Raw genomic sequence first — 20,173 nt, forward strand, 5'->3', positions numbered from 1 at the left:
CTGTCTTTGGACATGAGGTTAGATAAGACATAGGCCAGTTCCTGTATTCAGTACTGTCCCCACCATTGTTATTACTGACCTAATCATGCCTCTCCCAAGAGACAGGAGCCTCCTTGAAGACAAGAGCTCTGGGTAGTGGGATGGCTAGGCCTGAACAAAAACAACAAACCTGTTAGTACAGAACCAAATGTATTCAAAACACACTGAAGGACTTCCACTCTCAAGGAGTGGCCTCCAAGCCAGTCATGTTTCATTAAAAAAAAAAAATGATATCTCTAAGTCAGTGGTGACATGGATATTTTGGGTTGAAAGTGTTTCAGGCCAGAGGCCATTTTTTATTTTGGATACTGGCATGGAATCAGAATATACTACCACCAGGTGGCAGTAATCTCATGGAGTCTTCTTCAGGAATCAGAAGGTTTCGAACCAGAGTCTTATCTTCCTCCAGTGGTCTGATTTGTCCTCCTGATAGATGGAGAGGCAGGGGAGATGTCTTGTCCTGATGTCCAGCATGTTGAACACCTCCTCCTCAGATTCTGTTCCCTCCATAGAGGAGGCAGCACAGGGAAGTGGTGTGTCAGTGCCCTGCCTGGGAAAGCAGACCCGCGAGTTGGATCTGTGACAAGTCTTTCTGTTCTCGCCCTGAAAACACACACTCGAAACACAATGACAAGCGAGAGCAGCAGAAATCTGGGGCAGGGACAATGGGATTTCTTGCAAGATCCCCTTGGCTCTCCAAAGACCGAAAAGACAGAAAGTGAAAATCTGAGGCTGTAAAAATGGAGTTGGAGCACTTCACCCTTCAGAGAAAACACAGGGCTGACAGTGAAGACAAGCAGATGTTTAGAAAGTTCTAAAGACAGAATGCAAACCCCAGGCACACAGTGGATGAGCTACTGCATCCCCAAAAGTCCTTCACAAGAAAGTTCATTTACTGGATCCACAATACAAGCCTGGGTTCCTAGGTCAAAGCCGCCCTCCTCCTGCGGGGTTCTGACTTGTCCTACTCAGAGCCAGACATAGGCCAACATGACCCAGGGTCCTACTGTGTGCCAAGCCTGGGGCTGGGCAGAAGTGAGAAACGCAAGGGCTCGAGCAGGTATGTGTACCTGTGCTATGAGGCAACCGTGCATGGCAGACAAACATTCCTACCCTAGTACACAAGTGAGAACCGTGAGCCCAAGAGGGAAAGGCACAGGGTGGAAGCCTTGCAGCTGTACAGCAGCAGCGGATTGATTAAGTATTCCAAAGTCACTACTTCTTTGAAGAACATGCTCATAAATGCTGGAAGATTGAACCACCATGACACAGACAGTGAGCACTCCTAGGGGCAGCTATCTTCCTCCCAAGAAACAGTCATTGATCATTTTCCCTCGCTGTAGGTTGTACCAGGGCTGGCGATCCAACAGTGAATGTAGCAGGCACATTCCCTACCTGAGTCTACACTAGAGTGCAGAAGAGCAGCCTTTGAGATGTCAGCAGTGGTGGGAAAAGGGACCTGAGGACTGACAAGAGACATGGGTGTTGGGAAGGACATGGTGCAGTGGTAAATTCAGGGATCCCTGGTGATGCTAATAGCCGCAGGCACACCCTTAGATTTTTAAAACAATTTCCACAGCTATCTTCTTCTGCCCACAAAAAAAGAGATTAGCCCCATTTTCCTGATGATGAAACTGAAATGGTCCCAAGGTTCCAAAGAGGGAGTGCAGAGTAGTGCCGCCCCCAGCCCATGTGCACGCTGTGCACAGAAGGATCTGCTATGGAGCTCCAGGTGTGAGAGGGGCGGAGGCCTGAGAAGCCAGGTGAGGGACAATGAGGATCGGATGCAGGCTTTGGCCCTGGAAATGAAGGAGAGAAGATGAGTAGCCTGGCTGAGATCCCTCCAGATCAGACTGTCTGGTGGATCTCTCTCTGCTGCAGATGGTAGACCCTATGGAGGGACACGAACCTCTGATCTCACAGTAGCCTGACTGTCCTCTCCCCAGTCTGAGGGACCAGGATCTAGTACGATGCACACTGCTGGGCACAAGCCTGCAGCTTCTACAGGCGAACTCTCAGCAGCCATTCAACTGCCATGATTCCTAACCAGGAAAGACACCCCCATCTGCTGACCCCTTTACTTGATAGCCCAGTTCCAATACCCTGAGGCTCTGGATGGACATCTTGGGGCCAAGGGCTCATAGGCTGGAGACTTGACCTGACCTGGCAATGGCCTGGAGCTCTGGGCTCTCTCTGTTCTCCTGGAATCTCTTCCCCGGCTCTCAGGAAAGGAGACCTGGGAAGACAGTGGGAACCTGAGATGGTCAGGGAAGAGCTGAATGGATTGTCAGACCTCTGGTTCATTTGTGTTTCAGGCTGTGTGTGTTCTGTTTTACCTGTGCTCTTAGAGTGTGTGCCCTTGTATGTTCATCTGTGTGCATTGTGCGTACATGTCCATCTGTATACAAGTGCATATGTGTCTGTGTGTGCATCAGTGTGCCTGTGTTTCTCTCTGTGTGTGCAACTGTGTATAGGTGCATTTGTTTCCTCTGTGTGCACGTGTGTGCACTTGTTTATCTGTGTGGGCATATGTGGCTCATGCGTGTATTTATCTGTGTGCATGTGTGCTTTCCTCTGTGTCTGTGTTTGTGTATGTATGTCTGTGTATGCATATGTATGTATGATCATATTGTGTCTGTAGGGCTCTGAGGAAGTAGCAACTGGATTTCCTCAACCCTCTCTGGATGTTAGAATCACCTCTGAGGCTCCTTACCTACCTGGCTGTCCTGTAGCCATCCCAGGCCTACTGAAAGCTACCACTTCAGCCTGCATCTCTAACAAGCTCCAGGCACCCTGATGATTGTCAAGGTCTTGATACTGTAGAGGATGCTCATGGTCTCTTCACTGGACCTTACGGCCCAGAGAGGAAGAAGGGAGTAGTCAGAGGAGACAGGCAGAAGCCTGTCTTCTATTGAGACTGGAAGTATAGACCTGACAAGAGAAGGTGGACGTGTGATGGGATATGTGTGGCCCCAAACTGCTGCTTCAGTAGAACCCCTGCCATTGTCAGAGTTAAAATTGACCAGGCCATCCCTTCCTCCTGGAGATCCTGCCTGTGATTTGCGATGTGATAGAGGAGGCCGGTAGTACCCCAAGGGATAGCAAACTGGCAAAGATGGGCATGTATCCCTTTCCACTGGCTTCATCACTCACTGTCACAGACACCTCTGAGTTGCACTAAACAATCAGTGCTTTGCAAATCCTACCATCCATACTGCCCATACAGAGGGAGCCAAAAGCTTGAAATCTCTCAGAAGTTTCAAATTCTGACTGGAAGTTAGACACCAATTCTGTACGACTCATGTATTTGTTTCTATATAAAGTGGGCACTTCCTGGTGGACACAGACAACACTGGGAAACTAGCTTCTTACGCTGTAATTACTGCGGACCTGGGCATACACCAGACAGGTCTGGGCTAGAGTCTAGGAAGCTTCCCGAAGGCTTCTGGCATGAAGTAGAGATGGAAAGCTTGGCTGATGAGGGGTCTCTGTTTAACACACTCCCAGGCACTTGTTACTCACGACTGGAATAATTTAGGCCTGACCAAAGACAAGGGGTAGATGAGCCAATTTCTCTAATTCTTTGTGTGGGATGCGGGTGGTAGTGGGGGTAGGGTGGGATTGATGTGAACTTTTCTACAAAGAAAGTTAGTCAAGTAAGGACCCACCTTCTCACCAAGATGCCCTGTGGCAGGTCTGTGACATCAGGCAGGGAAAAACAGTAATTTTAACCAGTTCCTAACTGGAGTTTAGCATGTCCTTCATTTGTGACCATGAGTGCTGTCAGCAAACCAAAGACCCCTCATGGAGGAAAGCCTAGATACAATGGTGGTTTGGCTAACTAAAGTATCTATGGTGATGGCTGGAGAGATAGATGGTGGAGTGGTGAAGAGAACGTACTGCTCTTCCAGAGACTAGAATTCAATTCCCAGCATCCACATCAGGCAGCCCACAACCTAGCTTCCAGGAGATCTGACACCTCTGGCCTCTTCAAATACCCACACATATGTATATATGTATATGTGTATATATATGATTAAAAATTAATTAATTAAAAAATATCCATGATGAATGCTGCTTTGAAATCATAGTACTGGATGAGCATTCCTGATCCCAAAAACCAAAATCTGAAACTTCCAGAATATCAACATATCATGGCAAGAGACTTTATTACACATACAAAACCAACTAAGATTACATACACAAGGCATACATGAAACAAATAAACTTCATGCTTACAACTGGGCACCATCTCCAAGATGCTCATCCAATACATGTGAATATTCCAAAATTAGAAAAATCTCTAATCTGAAACGTCTAAATCTAAGCATTGCAGGTAAGGGCGACTTGTCTTGCAGTTCTCAGTCCTGTGTGGGATGGTACGCTGAAGGCACTAACCAAGAAATGTCCATGTCACCAGGCCCCACAGTTCCCTTTAAATGTTCTCCAGTTGTATTCTTTCCTATGCCTTTAATTGATGTGCTAACAATTACTTTCCTGAGGAGGCCACAGGCTTCCACCTAATTGCATGGCCATTGAGCCTCAGTGGCTGATGTGTGACACTGTGATTTGAGCGTCAACCCTTACCTGTGGATCAGAGAGCCGGGAGAGGTCGGGGTACAGGTAGAACTTGATGCCTTCAGAGGCGCCTGGCAACGTGACACCTCGGATTAGGAGGATCAACAGCATGATGTAGGGGAAGGTTGCAGTGACATACACGACCTGCCCAGGAAGAGAGAGAAAAGAGTTAGGCAGGGGTGACGTCGATGGCTTCTTTCACTTAGCACAGCTCCCTCTGCCCACTGCTCCCTCTGTCCTTTATGACAGGCTGCCCTGAATTTGATTAGATGCTTGGACTATGTTCTCTGTATCCATCTATGTAGCCCAGGCTCAGAAAGACCATTGACGCCGAGCATCTACAGGGTCTTGTTTCCATAGCTGTCAGTAGCTATGGATACTCATGTCTCTCACATCAAATGACCCCTTGGAGTTGGAAGTTTTTCTCTGGTTCCACTGGACCAGTTTCTCTTCCACCAGCAACCACTTATGAAATAATCACTCAGAGGCTAATATTAAACATAATTGCTTGGCCTATGGCTCAGGATTCTTACTGGCTAGCTCTACATATAAATTAACCCATTTCTAATAGTTTATATTTTACCATGAGGGCTCATGGCTTGTTATTTCACTTCTTGCTTTCCTGGCATGGTGTCTCTCTGACTCCACCTTCTTTCTTTTTGTCTGTTTGGATTTCCCACCTAGCTATATTCTGCACTGCCATAGGCTAAAACAGTTTTATTCACAACCAATAAAAGCTACACATATTCACAGCATACAGAAGGACATCCCATATGAATACCATGTTTACAGAGAGCCCCACAATCCTCTGTGTATAGCAAGTCATCTCTTGATGACTGGCAATATCCAATGCAATGCAAGCACCATGCAATTGGCACTCTGCATTATCTAGAGAACAATGACAAAGAAAAAGTCTATACATTCAGTTCTGATGCAAACCTCCACTCAATATTGTCTAAGTGATAATATTGTCTATGAACCCACAGATGTGGCTCCTATATGACTTTACTAATAGGAAGTACCTAATCTAGCCTCATAGAAGCAAAAAGTGGGATGACCCTTGTCAGATGTGACATTCCTGTCCATCAAGAGGAATATGAGAAGGAGATACATCATCCAAGGTTGTACACGGTCAGCACAATGTGTCCTGAATTTAAACATTACCGAGAGGGGAGATTTCATGTGAAGATTCTTACTGAAATAAATAAAATCAGAAAAGGTAGGAGTGACAATGGTGGACCTCACCAGAGCCAAGGAGAGAGAGGCCCCCAATCGACACATACCCTTGTTTGTCTCCCTATACCTACTCCTCAGTGGAGTGTATGAGGGCTTATGAGGAGTTTGACAGCAGTGAGTGCCAAACACTCAGAAAGAAACAGAAATCACAACCCCAATCACGGAGATCTGGAAGAAAGTTTCCCAACTCATTTCCATGTGGACACTTGCCAATGCTGTCTATCAGACTCTGCTCATTTTAAAATTGATATATTTATTGTGTGGGGCTGTGTGCATGGCACATGTGTGGAGGTCAGAAGAAAATTTCCAGGAGTCAGTGCTCCTTTTAGCCATTTGGGTCCCAGGGATCCAACTCAGGTTGTCAGGTCGTCAGGTCATCAGGTCGTCAGGTCATCAGGCTGTCAGGCTGTCAGGCTGTCAGGCTGTCAGGCGGTCAGGCTGTCAGGCTGTCAGGCTGTCAGGCTGTCAGGCGGTCAGGCGTCAGGCTGTCAGGCGGTCAGGCTGTCAGGCGGTCAGGCGGTCAGGCGGTCAGGCGGTCAGGCGGTCAGGCTGTCAGGCGGTCAGGCTGTCAGGTGGTCAGGATGTCAGGCTGTCAGGTGGTCAGGATGTCAGGCTGTCAGGCTGTCAGGCGGTCAGGCTGTCAGGCTGTCAGGTGATCAGGATATCAGGCTGTCAGGCTGTCAGGCTGTCAGGTGGTGAGGCTGTCAGGCTGTCAGGCTGTCAGGCTGTCAGGTGGTCAGGATGTCAGGCTGTCAGGTGGTGAGGCTGTCAGGTGGTCAGGATGTCAGGCTGTCAGGTGGTCAGGATGTCAGGCTGTCAGGTGGTCAGGATGTCAGGTTGTCAGGCTGTCAGGTGGTCAGGATGTCAGGCTGTCAGGCTGTCAGGCGGTCAGACTGTCAGGTTGTCAGGATGTCAGGATGTCAGGTGGTCAGGCTGTCAGGTGGTCAGGATGTCAGGCTGTCAGTCTGTCAGGCTGTCAGGCTGTCAGGCTGTCAGGCGGTCAGGTGGTCAAGCTGTCAGGCAGTCAGGCGGTCAGGCTGTCAGGCTGTCAGGCTGTCAGGCTGTCAGGTTGTCAGGCTTAGCAACAGGCACCCTTTTTAGCTGAGCCACCATGTTGGTCCTCTGTTTCATCCTTTCAAACCTTGCCAGGACTCTTTAAATCTATTTCACAATTCATTAATGGGCCAACACCTACAATTTTGAAAAGAATTGCTCTCAATAAAAATATTTTTATAACCCAGATAGATTGGGACATGACGGGGAAGATGGTAGTATAGATGGGGGCTTGAGGGGAAGGATGCAGCATTGTTTGGAGCTATCTGGGCCTGGTCTGCTTGGAGACAGAAGCCTGTACCCAGAGAAGCTGGGAGAAACTGAGCCATAGATCCATGTGGGAACAGAGATGGTGCACTCAAGGACACACACCCTTTCTGGAGCCCCCTGTTCTAAATACTGCTCATGCAGAGATGGCCAACTCACCACACACTCCAGACCCCCATCCTGGGGCCCCACGTAGGTGCCAGCCACTCCTCCCAGTGGAGGACACTGGAGGACTCAGTGTCCTTCCAGGTTTGACCCTTTCTCTTTTGTCACTTTCTCTTCTCTTATCATTTGTGCTGCCCCTTGTTGGGACCTCCCCATTCCTGTTTAGAAGAGAGCTTATCACCATTCAAGGGCCAGGGCTGACCTTAGATTCCAGTTTAGCTCTGCGTAGCCCTTGGTGCACACAGAAACAGGGCATAGGCTTGCTGACAGCTGGGACCTGGACATCACAGGAAGAGTGTACGCTCTGAGCAGGCTGCCTCTCTACCACCTCTCACTCTGTTCGGGCTGGGCCTGCTTTGGCCAGGGCTCCAGTCCTTCACATCATCCCTTTATTCACTTTGTCACTGACTCAACACTAAGCCATTCCTGTGCGGTCAGTACTGAGCTATGTCAATGTGAGGAAGACTCTCCCAGTGGGCTTTTCTGCTCTAAGAGGCTTCTTTCTCACTGATAGAAAAGACAGACACAGAGACAGATAATACATTCAGTGGTGGGCACAGACAGGCAGCAGCCCATGGGAAGAACAGTCAGGGTTGGCTTCTCCAAGGAAGTGACCCAGACATTGGATCCTAAAGGAGTAGGAGCTCAGGACATGGAAACCAGGGATGGAGAGAAGAGGGGAAAAGGAATTTCTACTGAGGGAAAGGGAGTTTCTACTACAGCCATACATGGCACACACATATACAACATATACAAACACAAAAGCAGGTGCAGGCACACATAGAAACACATGCACACGGGCAAATATGCATACATGTACATAGACATGCGCAGACCTGCACAGATGCATACACACACACACACACACACACACACACACACACACACACACACACATATACACACTCATGCCTGCACACACACTGTATGCAAATACATGCACATGATAGTGGTACTGGCTTTGCTCATCCACATGTCTGCACACTGGGCAAGTACAGAGGGTGCTCTGGGTAGGGATGGTTGTCATCCATGAGAAAGGATAGAGAGCTCAGTAGCCTGTCCAAGTCACCCAGCTAATGAATCATGGCCAGGTGTGGAGTCATAGCAAGGTCAGCTTGCTCCCAAGGTCACCTATTCACATCCCGCCACACATTAGATCATCATGACATTCCTAAAAATACCCTATTCATTCTCTCATCTGAGAGAAGCCCAGTCATTTGGTCAGCACAAAGCACAAGTTTAAACACAGCCTGCAAACAAGGGGACATGAGGATCAGCAGGGGTAGAAACAATACATCTTATGGACACACCTGAAAGGTTGGATATTTCATGTGGGTGCTATCTCTGGTCTTCAATGATAGTGCTGCCTGTAGCCCACTCAGCCTCCAGCTCATCAATGCCTGCACTGGGGCTGCCAAATGAACCGTGGGCTCCCAGGCATGTCATGTGACTGATGTGTTCTCCTTCTGTCATATACAATGCCACATATTGTAATCCAGAGAAAGAGTATGCAAGTAAGACACACAAATAGGAGTGAGAAGTAAATATCAACAATAAGAAAAAGCTCAGCCATCAACCAACAAGAGTTGCTGCTGTAAAATATCCTCTTCCACATAGCTTTATAGATCTTGCTGATGACATTCAGCATTGCATATTGTCTAAAACATTATTTGTTAGGGCTGCAGTGAAGGTTCAGTGGCTAAGAGTACTTGATTGCAGTTGCTGCCTTTCCAGGCAGCCCAAGTCTGGTTTCCAGAACCCACATCAGGTGGCTCACAACTGTATATGACTCCAGTGTCTCAGGATCTGACTCCTCTGAGGGCACCTGCATTCATGTGCATGTACCCACATGGACATGTGCACACACACACACACACACACACACACACACAGACACACAGACACACAGACACACCTATACATAATTTAAAACATAAAGAAAAAATTAAATATTTTATCATTGATTTATTAATTTATTTTGTGTGAGTGTCGGTATGGGTGTGTGTCAGGGTGGGGTGTAAGTTATAGGATACTCATCACATGGGTCCCAGAGATTGAACTCAGGTTGTCAGGCTTGGCAACAGCACCCTTACTGTAGGAGCCAGCTCCCTGGCCTGTGTGTATGTGTGTGTGTGTGTGTGTGTGTGTGTACACAAATGATTCTTTTTTTTCCAACTTTTTTTATTTGAATTAGAAACAGAATTGTTTTACATGACAATCCCATTTCCCTTCTCCCACCTGTCCCTCCCTACCCGACCCCCAACTAAAACCTTATCTGTCACATATCTTTTCTGCTCCCCCTGGATGGTAAGGCCTTCCATAGGGTGTCATCAGAGTCTTTCATTTCCATTGGGGTAGGGCCTAGGCCCACCCCTGTGTGTCTTGGCTCAGGGAGTTTTCCTCTATTCTTTTTAGTTATACTCAGTGAACTCAAATCTACAAGTCACGTGGAGGTATCAACCTAGCTTCTCTCATTTAGCAACATCCATGTGTCAATCGGATGCAGTGGCTAGGAGCGGTCATGGCCCAGGCTCCCCATAGTTCTTTCTTCAGCTCAGCTGCCATGAGCCCTTGCTCACACAGTTGAAGGATGGAAATGTAAAACGTAAGGATATCGCACATTCATAGGAATTTATCCTCAGCCTGTAAGGCCACTTTGATGAGGCTGAATTTGCCAGTTTTCCTCTGTTGTCTTTACTGAGTGGCTAGGGTTACTGGAGTATCCTTCAAGGAGTCACTTAAGACCTGGCCAAGTATACACCCTCACTTTGCCCAGGCAGTGTAGACAATAGCTTGAGCCTCAAAATGGTGGTGGTGTGATCCATTAAATGGCTGATGGCTCTGAAGCAATGCCACAGCTTGCAGCGTCCCTTTATTACATTAGGACAGCCATGCTCCCGGATGGGCATCCATACCGTCATTTTCACACTTTTAATAAAACCATAGGAAGGATAATATGCAAATGAGCTGCCCACAGACCACAAGTTTACTGCCAGAATGAAACCACTGGCTGGAATGTGTTACCTAAGATTCACTTATGAGCCAGAATTTGAGGGTATCAACAGGAATACAAAGGGTGGTTTGGGAGCATCATTGCATAATATACACATGGTGTGAGTGGGGTCAAAGTTGAAAATGTAATGTCTCCCCAAATCCCTTCTGGTGTGTTTCTATTTTTGGCTACTCTGGGTATTTGTGTTATCTTTGATTTTTTTCCCCCAAGAGCAGATGCTGACTATTAGCATATAGATCTGGCAGTCAAGAGATTGCTCACAAACGGCATGTGCTGGCACCCACTCCTCTTGTGCTCTAGTCAGACACTACTAATCAATCACAGCATTCTGCCTCAGAGCCCCTCACACACTCTTCCAGCTGTGATGCAATTCATCTGTTAATGTCTAATCTATACCATGTCTTTTTTTCCTCCATTTTTTATTAAATTAGATACAAGATTGTTTTGCATGTCAATCCTAGTTCCCTTTCCCTCCCCTCCTCCCCTGCCCCCCACTAACACCCTACCTATCACATACCATTTCTGCTCCCCAGGGAGGGTGAGGCCTTCCATGGGGGGAACCTCAGGGTCTGTCATATCCTTTGGGATAGGGCCTAGGCCCTCCCCCATGTGTCTAGGCTCAGGGAGTGTCCCTCTATGTGGGATGGGCTCCCAAAGTCCATTCCTCTACCATGTCTTAGGTGTGCATTTCTGGTTCCCTGCATGTCAATGGATGCATAAGACTCAGGTGTAGTCCTTAAGGAAAGACTTGTGTACATGTGGATTTGAGTCCCTGGGCTTCTGGCACAGTGCAGCAGGATCAAACAGGAAAAGAAGACCCCTGAGACAAGCACTTCCTAGGTTTCTGAGTTGGATCTGTAAAAGTGGTTTGGAGCTGGGCATCCCTGGGTAAGTGGGAGTGCCAAATGTCAAGGGTGTGGGATAGGCACAGAATATCCAGAAGCTTCCAGGTTGTCACTGGGGTGATGGGGTGTTGCCTTGTTTCTTCAGCTGTTCTGCAAGCCATTACAGTCGATTCTTACCATTTGGCTCACACACTGTATTCTGAGATCACAGCCAGGGTCCCTCCCTCCCTTCCTTCTGGGTCACTGTGACAGTTCAGTGATGTTCACACTGCCACCCAGGTTCAGAAACAAAGATCTGGTTCATCTCTGTCCCGTGAGTCTCAGCCAGCAGACCATGCTCAAGGTGGGGTGCAGTGAAAGGGTCGAGTTTTGGTGGTGAGTGTGAGCATCCAATCCTGCCTCTCGCTGTGTGACTTGGCAGGTCTTCACCCATCCCCACCGCCAGTTCCTCACTGCTAGGGAGCATGCCAGGCTCGTCCAAGTCCCCTGCCTTTTCCCAGCCTCTCTTTGTCCACAGAGTCCATCGCCAGCTCAAGGCCACCCACAGTGTTCACCCTTTGTGTGTCTGGGTCCCCACACAGCTGGCTGAGATTCTTTCAGGTCACATGTTCTGCCCTCCACCAGGGTGTTCTTGTCCCATCTCACAGCTTTGGAAGTAGCCGCTCACAGTGGTTGACTTAAAACATCCCTTGCTTATCTCAAAAATGACAAACAAAACTCCCAGCCCAGATGTGATTATAAGGACTGCCATGTCCTCACTCCAACTCAATGGCTGTCACCCATCACTTGGGTCATCTCAGCTCTCTCTCTAACACCAAAAACTATGGCTGCCTTCCTTTACAAGCTCATGATTTCTAAAATGGAAGAATGGACTTCCGTGTTTGACTTCTTCAGCTACACCCACAGGTCCAGAGCATAGAGGGTATATGAAATGGGCATAGTGGTTATTTGTTGGCTGGAAGAACAGAAACACAAATTTAGACTAGAACACTGCTTATTTAGAATCCAGTTTTGTACCAAGTCCATGTGAAATGCTGGAGCTACATGAACTGGGTGAGCATTGATTGTAGGTGTGTTTATAGGGAAGGCCATCACAAGGGATTCCCTTGTAACAGACCCCCAAGGTCAGATACCAAGTGTCAGGGATCTCATGATCAAGCTGCTCCATGGCAAGGAGTAGGATCTGTCTGAAGGCATCTGGGGACTCTGGAAGAGACAAGAGGTCGTCACAGCACTTGGGCCTGCACTAGATGATTGGATGTCTGAGCTGTTCAGGCACAATAAGTTCTTTGACAAGGTAGCACTGTTGCCAGCAGTGGCTCAGACCCAGGGAGGTGGGCATGGGTGAGTGAAGGTCCCATTTGTCAGCTTCCCTAGGCCCAGGCTGTGATGCCTCCATGCCCTAAGTGTACCCCTAGATTAATGAAGAGTTTCACTATTATTTAATCTCCTTGCATCAGGTCACTTCGTTCTGCATAGAAAGGTCGCATAATTGTGGTAATTACACTGTATCCTGTCTTAATTGACTCTAATTGCTCATTTGCATCCCAATACTGGAATCCTGGGGTGCCTTTCCCCCTACTTCCAGGACACAGCTATTTATTTCATAGCAGGGAGACTGTCTGGTCACTGGGAATGCCACAGAGTTTGCAGAAGGGCCTCCCCTCCCTGTTTTTCAGGCCAATGGAGTGACTTATAAAGTGAAGTGTTGTTCAAAAGGTACTTGGAAAATAAACTGATGTGGGGACAGAGGCCCAGGTCCACAGGGTCAGCAGAAGCACAATTCAGGGCTTCTCAGGCAGATTCGTGCCCTGAGGGAGAGGGCATGTTACAGAGAAGACAGGGACAGGCTAATTCAAGCTTCAGTCACATCTACACTATATTCCACAACTGGACTCATATATGTGTGCTAATCTTTGTTATTTACCTGATTCTTTTAAAAGCCAGTATGCCTTTTATGTTACCAAACATAAGAAGCTGGGAACTGAGGCCAGCAAACCATCTCTGAGCCCAACGGGAGGGGAAATGTAAAATTTAATGTGGTGAAATCAGATGAGAGTAAGTTCTGGGTGTGTTCTGTCTGACTCTAAAGAAAGAGAAGTAGGTTTGAGAGATACTAACCTTAAGTCAGCCCCTCCCTGGACTCTACCAAGGAAGCAACCATTTCACAATGTGACTAGATGCTCATACTTGCTTTTCATGCAGAGAAGATCATTTGAGGCCTGCCATCAGTAGAGTTCCTTCTGTATTTGCAGTGAAAGACAGATGATGCGGTGTGAACATCCCAGACCTCCCCAGCTCTCAGCGTTTCTAAGAGACTATTCCTTCCTCAAAAGTGAGCCTCCTGCAAAGGACCAGGACTCCCTGGCGCTCTCCAGGGTCCTGACACCGATTTGGGTTGTGCTAATGGTCCAGAGCCTTGGGCAATGCCTCTGGTTAGCTGAGTATCTGCAGGGTGCCAGAGACCTCCCCATGCTGCAGCCTCTGCATGCTTTCCATGCCTTCCTTAACCCCAATGCTGCAAATTCTGCATGTTTTCCATGCTTATCCTTAACCCTCTATGCTGCAGTCTCTGCATGCTTTCCAAGCCTGTCCTTAACCCCCATGCTGCAGTCTCTGCATGCTTTCCAAGCCTGTCCTTAAACCCCATGCTGCAGCTTCTGCATGCTTTCCCTGCCTGCCCTTAACCCCCATGCTGCAACTTCTGCATGCTTTCCCTGCCTGTCCTTAACCCCCATGCTGCAGCTTCTTCATGCTTTCCTTACTTATCCTTAACCCAGAGCCTCTGGCTTGACTGGATTTTAACAGAAACTCATCATTGCCCACTACCTCCAGCCAAGTCAAGCCTATGCAAGCCCTGTTTACTTCCCTCTCCAGATGGTCATTCTAGCACATTTGCCTTTCCTGTGGGCTAGAAAGCACAGCACTAAACATCCAGTCACTAGACAGCTGTTCTTTTTACTATAATCGATCCCTGCTATTCCTCCTACCTGGATTTCTAGGAACCACTCCCAGAATTCCCAGGGAAGACTATTCTAACAGTTACCAAATAGTCATACATACCTTCCACTAAGAACTTGTTGGACTTTGAGAAGAAGTGAAGAAGATGAAAATCTGAAGAGTGGAAGCTGCCATAGACATAGTTAGCTTCCCATATTTTTAATTACTTTTTGAGCCTTTCCCCAAGAATATTCTAACAAAATGTGCATATGTAGGGGAAAACATACTTCTAAGTAACTAAATCTGAAATAGGTAGTGCCATGTTTTCACAAGATAATAAGGGTATCTCCCCAGGGAGGCAATGGTATTTTAACAAGACAGTGGTATTTCCTTGGGCAGCTAAAGAGACAATTGTTAAGCAACAACCAACTAGTGGTGCTTTAATAATGGCAGAGACTGCATGAAAGTCACTAAACACTGGGCCACTTGAGGATGCATGTCTCACACTGGCATCCCTGGAATGGGTTAAAGAAGAAGAGGGGAGGGTGCTGTGGGACAGCATCAGAGAAGGACCCCACTGAGTATAGTGAACAGTCCTTGGAACTCATTGTAATATCATGAGGGACTTCTCTTTATAATGTTTGCATGTGGAGTGCTGACAGATGTCTCCCTCAATCACTGTCCACCTTCCATTTTAGATATGATCAATCACTATGAAGATCAGTGATTTGGCCAGACTGGCTGGCCAGCAAGCCTCAGACACTTTTTCTATCTTCCTGCTGCACGGACTGTAGCATAAATTGCTACACCAAGATTTTTATGTGGGTTCTGGGATACAAACTCTTCATTGACTGAAAAATCTCCCCAGCCCAAGGCCCCTCATTTTTAACAGAACCCATGGCTGTAATCCCAACCTACCTCACAGCTAGGTGGCCATGTGATGATAGCTGGCCAATAAGACACAATGAAGGTGCTGTGTACCACTTTCAGGTCATGCCCAGGAAGGGTCCCTTCTCTCTGGCCTGCCTGCCTTGAGGTCCCTGGCACGCTCTGGCGGATACGGATCATTGGCTCTCGTTATAACATGGTAATATGGACCAGTGTGAGAGTCTTGCACTTTGTGAATCAACTAGATTTTTCATACCCATGCTTTCCCCTGCTTCCCCACCAGACACCTTTGCTTCTGTCCTACCCTTTCTTACAGGCTCCTTCATCATGGTCACCTTCACCCAGGCTATATGAACCACCCTTACACGGCACATAACACTAAGCACAGTAACACAACATAGACATGAACCCAGTCTCTGGCATTTGTGTGTGTGTGTGTGTGTGTGTGTGTGTGTGTGTGTGTGTGTGTGTGTGCATGTTTGTGTGTGCACATATGTGCATGTGCATGAGAATACAGTGGACTTCTGCTGGTCACTGTCTTTCTGGGTTTCGATCCTCTTTTCTTTGCACTGAGGACAGTAACACAGCTCATTGGATCTCTTCTTTGAGCTGCAGGTTCTTGCCATTACAGTGCCCACCTCTATGCTAACTCTGGTAGTTAATCAAGCCACTGTTCACACAGAATCAGCCCTCAGCACATCAGTCTTTGGTAAATGACAACCATCTTCCTTTTATTCAGCTCTGCTTCATCTTGCTTCCTAACGCAGTTAGCCAATGTATGTGTCAGCTTTCGGCCTCCATGATAAAATACCCAAGGCAGACAGCTTAGAGTGGGAAGGTTTGTTTTGACTCATGGGCTCAGAAGGTTTGGCTTGTGGTGGCTTGGTCTGATTATTTGGGGTCTGCAGAAACAGAGGAGGAGGAGGAGGGGGAGGAGGAGGAGGAGGAGGAAGAGGAAGAGACCCATTTACATCATTATCATCATGGTCAGGGAGGAAGAGAGTCAGGGAAGAGGAGGAGAGAAAAAGGTAGAAGAAAAAGAAGAAAGAAGAAAAAGAAGGAAGATGAAGCAGGGTACAAAGAGAGGAGAGAGAGGAGTACAGATCCCAAAATCATTTTCAAAGACACACTCCCAATGGCCTAACTTCCTTCCACCAGGCCCCACCTACTAAAGGCTCCACCGTGTCCCTACATCATCACAGCTGATAACAGAGCCTTTAACACTCAGGCCTTTGGGGGCCATTTAGGTCTAAACTGCAGCAGATGCTGACACAGCTGGCCATGCCTTTTCTTAGAGCTGCTCAAGGCTAAGGCCTGTATGTATCCTCACAGGCTCTGAAGCTTTTCTTGCCAAGTCCTCTACACACTGTAAATACTAGACTAATATGAAATTCAGATCTTGTCTCAAGACAGGTGACTCCTGCACACATAACCACATGAATCTGTAGCCTTCCTTTGGCATGGGACTGAGACTGCTCTGCTATTCCACTTGAAATCTTTCTACTGAATTCCACCTGCAGACAGTCAGATTTACTGCACACACTGTGGCCAGGCCCTGTGCTTGCTTCTGAGAGCAGGCTGAGGCTGAAGAATGAGCTGGTTCCCCAGCCCTGAGAGACTCTAGAATAGACAAGATGGAAGGGAAGCTTTTGGGGACCCACAGCACTGTGGGAGGGTGATTCAGGGCTCCTGGAGGTGGGCTTTGAGAGGCACAGAAGCCCCTGTGGCTCCAGTCCTGACCTAGAGACCACTGAGCAAATCCCTGCAAGGCAGAATGTGTCAGCCTGGGAAAATGTCATCTCCAGGGACAGAAGTGAACCCTGCATGCTGGGTGACAAGGTCCTGAAACAACAGGCATTTTTACACGCTCATTAGGATGGTTGAGACCAATTGAAATCCTTGTCCACAGGGTATCGAAAGATGACCAGATTCAGGAGGCAAGGGTTTAAGCCTATTTCATGGCGAATTAAGATTAGATAGAGAGTCAATGCTTTTGATTTTTACATCACCACCATAAAGGCTACAGAAATGGAAACAATCTCAAAACAAGCCTGAGTGACATAAATATTCCATGCTGTGCCCAACCAAGCTTACTCTGGTATTAAGAGCTATTGCTTTCTGCCTGAAAACATTCTTAGTACCTTGACTAATAACGATTTAAGCCTTATCCATCTTCTTGGGCTAGAAGGCTTCTGTCACCATAGCAACCAAGTCCAATAAGAAAGCACACATGTCTGTCTATGTATGTGGTATGTATGTGTCGCCCCATGTATCCTGGCTCTCTTGAGCACTCTTGTAAAGATGGAGATGTGGACAACAGCAAAGGCTTGATCAGGGACCATAGCCATTACCAGGTTCCTGAGAAACAGTCCTCATCTCAGAAAACCAGATCCACGGCAGAAAAGAATCTCAGTTCATGTCAGACTCTTGTCTCAGCTGGTCTTCTGTCCCACGTCTACTCAGCTAGCATCTTTGAAGACACCATGCTCACTTTTAAAAGTCCAGCCTGACAGTTTCTTCATTCTGATCCTTATTCTGCCTTGACAGACTTAAAATTTCCCTTCATTACACTTGTTTCTGCTTTTCCTCCCATTTGAAAAGGCTCTTGCCTCACTTCATTTTGTAATATATTCTCTTAAACAACAAAATACTCAATGGACCAATCAACCAACACTGATGAGCAAAATCTTCCTAAGGTCCTCAGTATTGGATCTGGGAAGACAGCGCAGTCATTCTAGTGCTTATGTGCAAACCTAAGGACCTGAGTTTGAGTCCCCGAACCAATGGAAAAGGCTGGCATAGTAGTGTCCCCTTCTAATCCAAGATCAGGGAGGTCGAGACAAAATGATCACTGAAGCTTGCTGGCCAACCAGCCTATCCTCAAAACATGAAGCATTAGGTCAGTGAGGTGAGAGACTCTGACTCAAAAAAGTGAATGGCTCCTAAGGAGGCTGACCTCTGGCATCTATACACATCTGCACATCCGTGTACCCACACATATGAACATCCTCACCAATAAATACAAACAAACAAATAAATAAATGCCAGCCTCAGATTTTTAATTACACCCCATGGAAAACAGACTAAGATAACTCACTTTCCTCTCTCCTTGTACCCTTTCCTAGTAGCCCTGGAAGGAGTGGAACTCAGGCTGGCCTTGAACTCAAAGAGATTTACCTGATTATGTCTCTGGAGTGCTAGGATTAAAGGTAAGCCACTATATTGTGTGTGTGCACGTGTGTGTGTGTGTGTGTGTGTGTGTGTGTGTGTGTGTGTGTGTGTGTTAGAACTAAACCAAGGCCTCACTCACACTCATCCTCTGAGCCACACCGCAGGCTTTTTCCTCCTATGGTCTCTGAGGCTGTGGGTGGACTAGTGCCTCCCAATCCCATTCAGCAGCTGGTGAGAGCCCCAGAATTTAAGACCCACATTTCCAAATCCTTTATGATTACATCTGCCTGCATTTTCCACAATTCCACATGGATCAAAAATCTGTATGTTCAAGTCTGTAGTCCTTACATTCTCTCCCAAATCTACACCTCCCTCCAAAGAGATTTGGACTATGGTGTCTACCAAGCTGTGACCCCATGTGTCTCCTTTGACTCAAGCTTCCTTTTCTCCCTGCTTAGCTTGGGGAGTGGGTGGGGGTGGGTTGGGGGGGGTCGGTGGGGAGCATGGGAGGATTGGAGGTCTAGGGAATGGTGGGACTGTTATGTAATTAAGAGTGCTTCTAAAATAAAAAGAAAAGAAAAGGCAAACAAACAAACAAACAAAAACCCAAAACAAAACAAAAACTTTGGAAAGGGACAAAGCAAGATCTGCTACTTACAGAAGTTCCAGCACACTGCACTCTTTCTTGCCCTCACCATGCTGGGCAGCTCAGTGCACACTCTCTCCTTGCTCTTCTGGGCCTCACGCTCCTCCTCCAAATCTCTTAAATGTTGGTGCTTCCCAAGGTACCACTCCTCCACTGTCTCCTGCATTATGTTCCTGAGCAACCCTTTGCTCGAATAGCTTCCACCTTGTAGAGGGCCATAGAATGTACAGCAATGGGAACTAGTGTTTAATATGTCTACCCTCTAGATGTTGTTGGGGAGCCACTTGGCAAATCCGAGTCACCAGACATTGTAGGGGAGCCCTACTCGGCAAAGCCAGTATGGCTATTGACAATGAATGACTGGTTGTTCCTGTCCACAACATTCTTGAATGCCTATACTTACCTCCCTAATAAGAACAGCTGTGGGGTTCTTGCCACAGCCCTTTGGTGGTGTGTTTTATACTTGTTGGGCACAAATATTACTGTGGATAGTCAAAAAGATGATGCTTAGGCTGCATGATTTTGATGAATGGAAATAATTCTCAGTCACAAAGACAGCCTTTCACACAGCCAAGCTAACCTTAGACTTAAGAGCAAATTCAAAGCAGGGTGGTTGCCCCTAGAGACACATACACAAGGTCATTTCCCCAGGTGTTATTTTTGTTGATTCAAAGCTAGAGCTCAAAGCAACTTTAGTCTGCACATACTCCTTACCACTCAAGGTTCAGCTAATTAACTATTATTGTTAAATCTTGATTTCCAATGTCATTTTCTGTCTGTGAACCCTCATCAACTTAGACCTACATGCACGGGTCATTGTGACATTCCTAGCCTGAGAGAAACTACATGACTTAACTTACATTTTGAGTTTGGGTGGGGCCCTGTAAAACAACCTATAATTGTCCAGAGTCTAGCTGCTGGAGAAAACAGTGTAGACAAGGCAGAAGACAACACAGAGAGTGAGAACAGGGGAGAGACGAGAGATGGGTGGCAAGGCAGAGAATGAAGGAACAGGAATGAAAGGGCAACAGAGGCAAAAGGCAGAGATATGCAAGAGTAGGCTGCTATGGGAGAGAGGAGTGTGAGGATTGAAGCAGAAAAGCATGAGAAAAGTGTGAGAGAATGAATGAGAGTGAAGAATGAACGAATGGTGTAGAAGCAGTGAGTATTTGTGAGCGGAGAGCTGCATAGAGAAGCGGTGCCTAAGAATTGTGTAAAGCGCCGTATGACAAGAGGATGTGTAAATGAGGTGTGTAGCTGTGGCTGTATGACAAGAGGATGTGTAAATGAGGTGTGTAGCTGTGGCCGTATGACAAGAGGATATGTAAATGA

At 47.1% G+C, this 20,173-nt stretch overlaps 1 protein-coding gene across 1 annotated transcript in view; it reads right to left on the reverse strand.

The window, feature by feature from the left end:
* The window catches only part of Slc6a11 (solute carrier family 6 member 11), a 114,681-nt gene that overhangs the window by 46,503 nt on the left and 48,005 nt on the right, over positions 1–20,173 (reverse strand). The window contains exon 6 of the mRNA XM_027429130.2: positions 4,627–4,761. Within this exon, the coding sequence (XP_027284931.1) occupies positions 4,627–4,761 (135 nt within the window). The remainder of the gene's footprint in view (positions 1–4,626; positions 4,762–20,173) is intronic.

Source organism: Cricetulus griseus, chromosome 8 (genome assembly GCF_003668045.3).
Source record: "Cricetulus griseus strain 17A/GY chromosome 8, alternate assembly CriGri-PICRH-1.0, whole genome shotgun sequence".
NCBI classification, from domain to species: domain Eukaryota; kingdom Metazoa; phylum Chordata; class Mammalia; order Rodentia; family Cricetidae; genus Cricetulus; species Cricetulus griseus.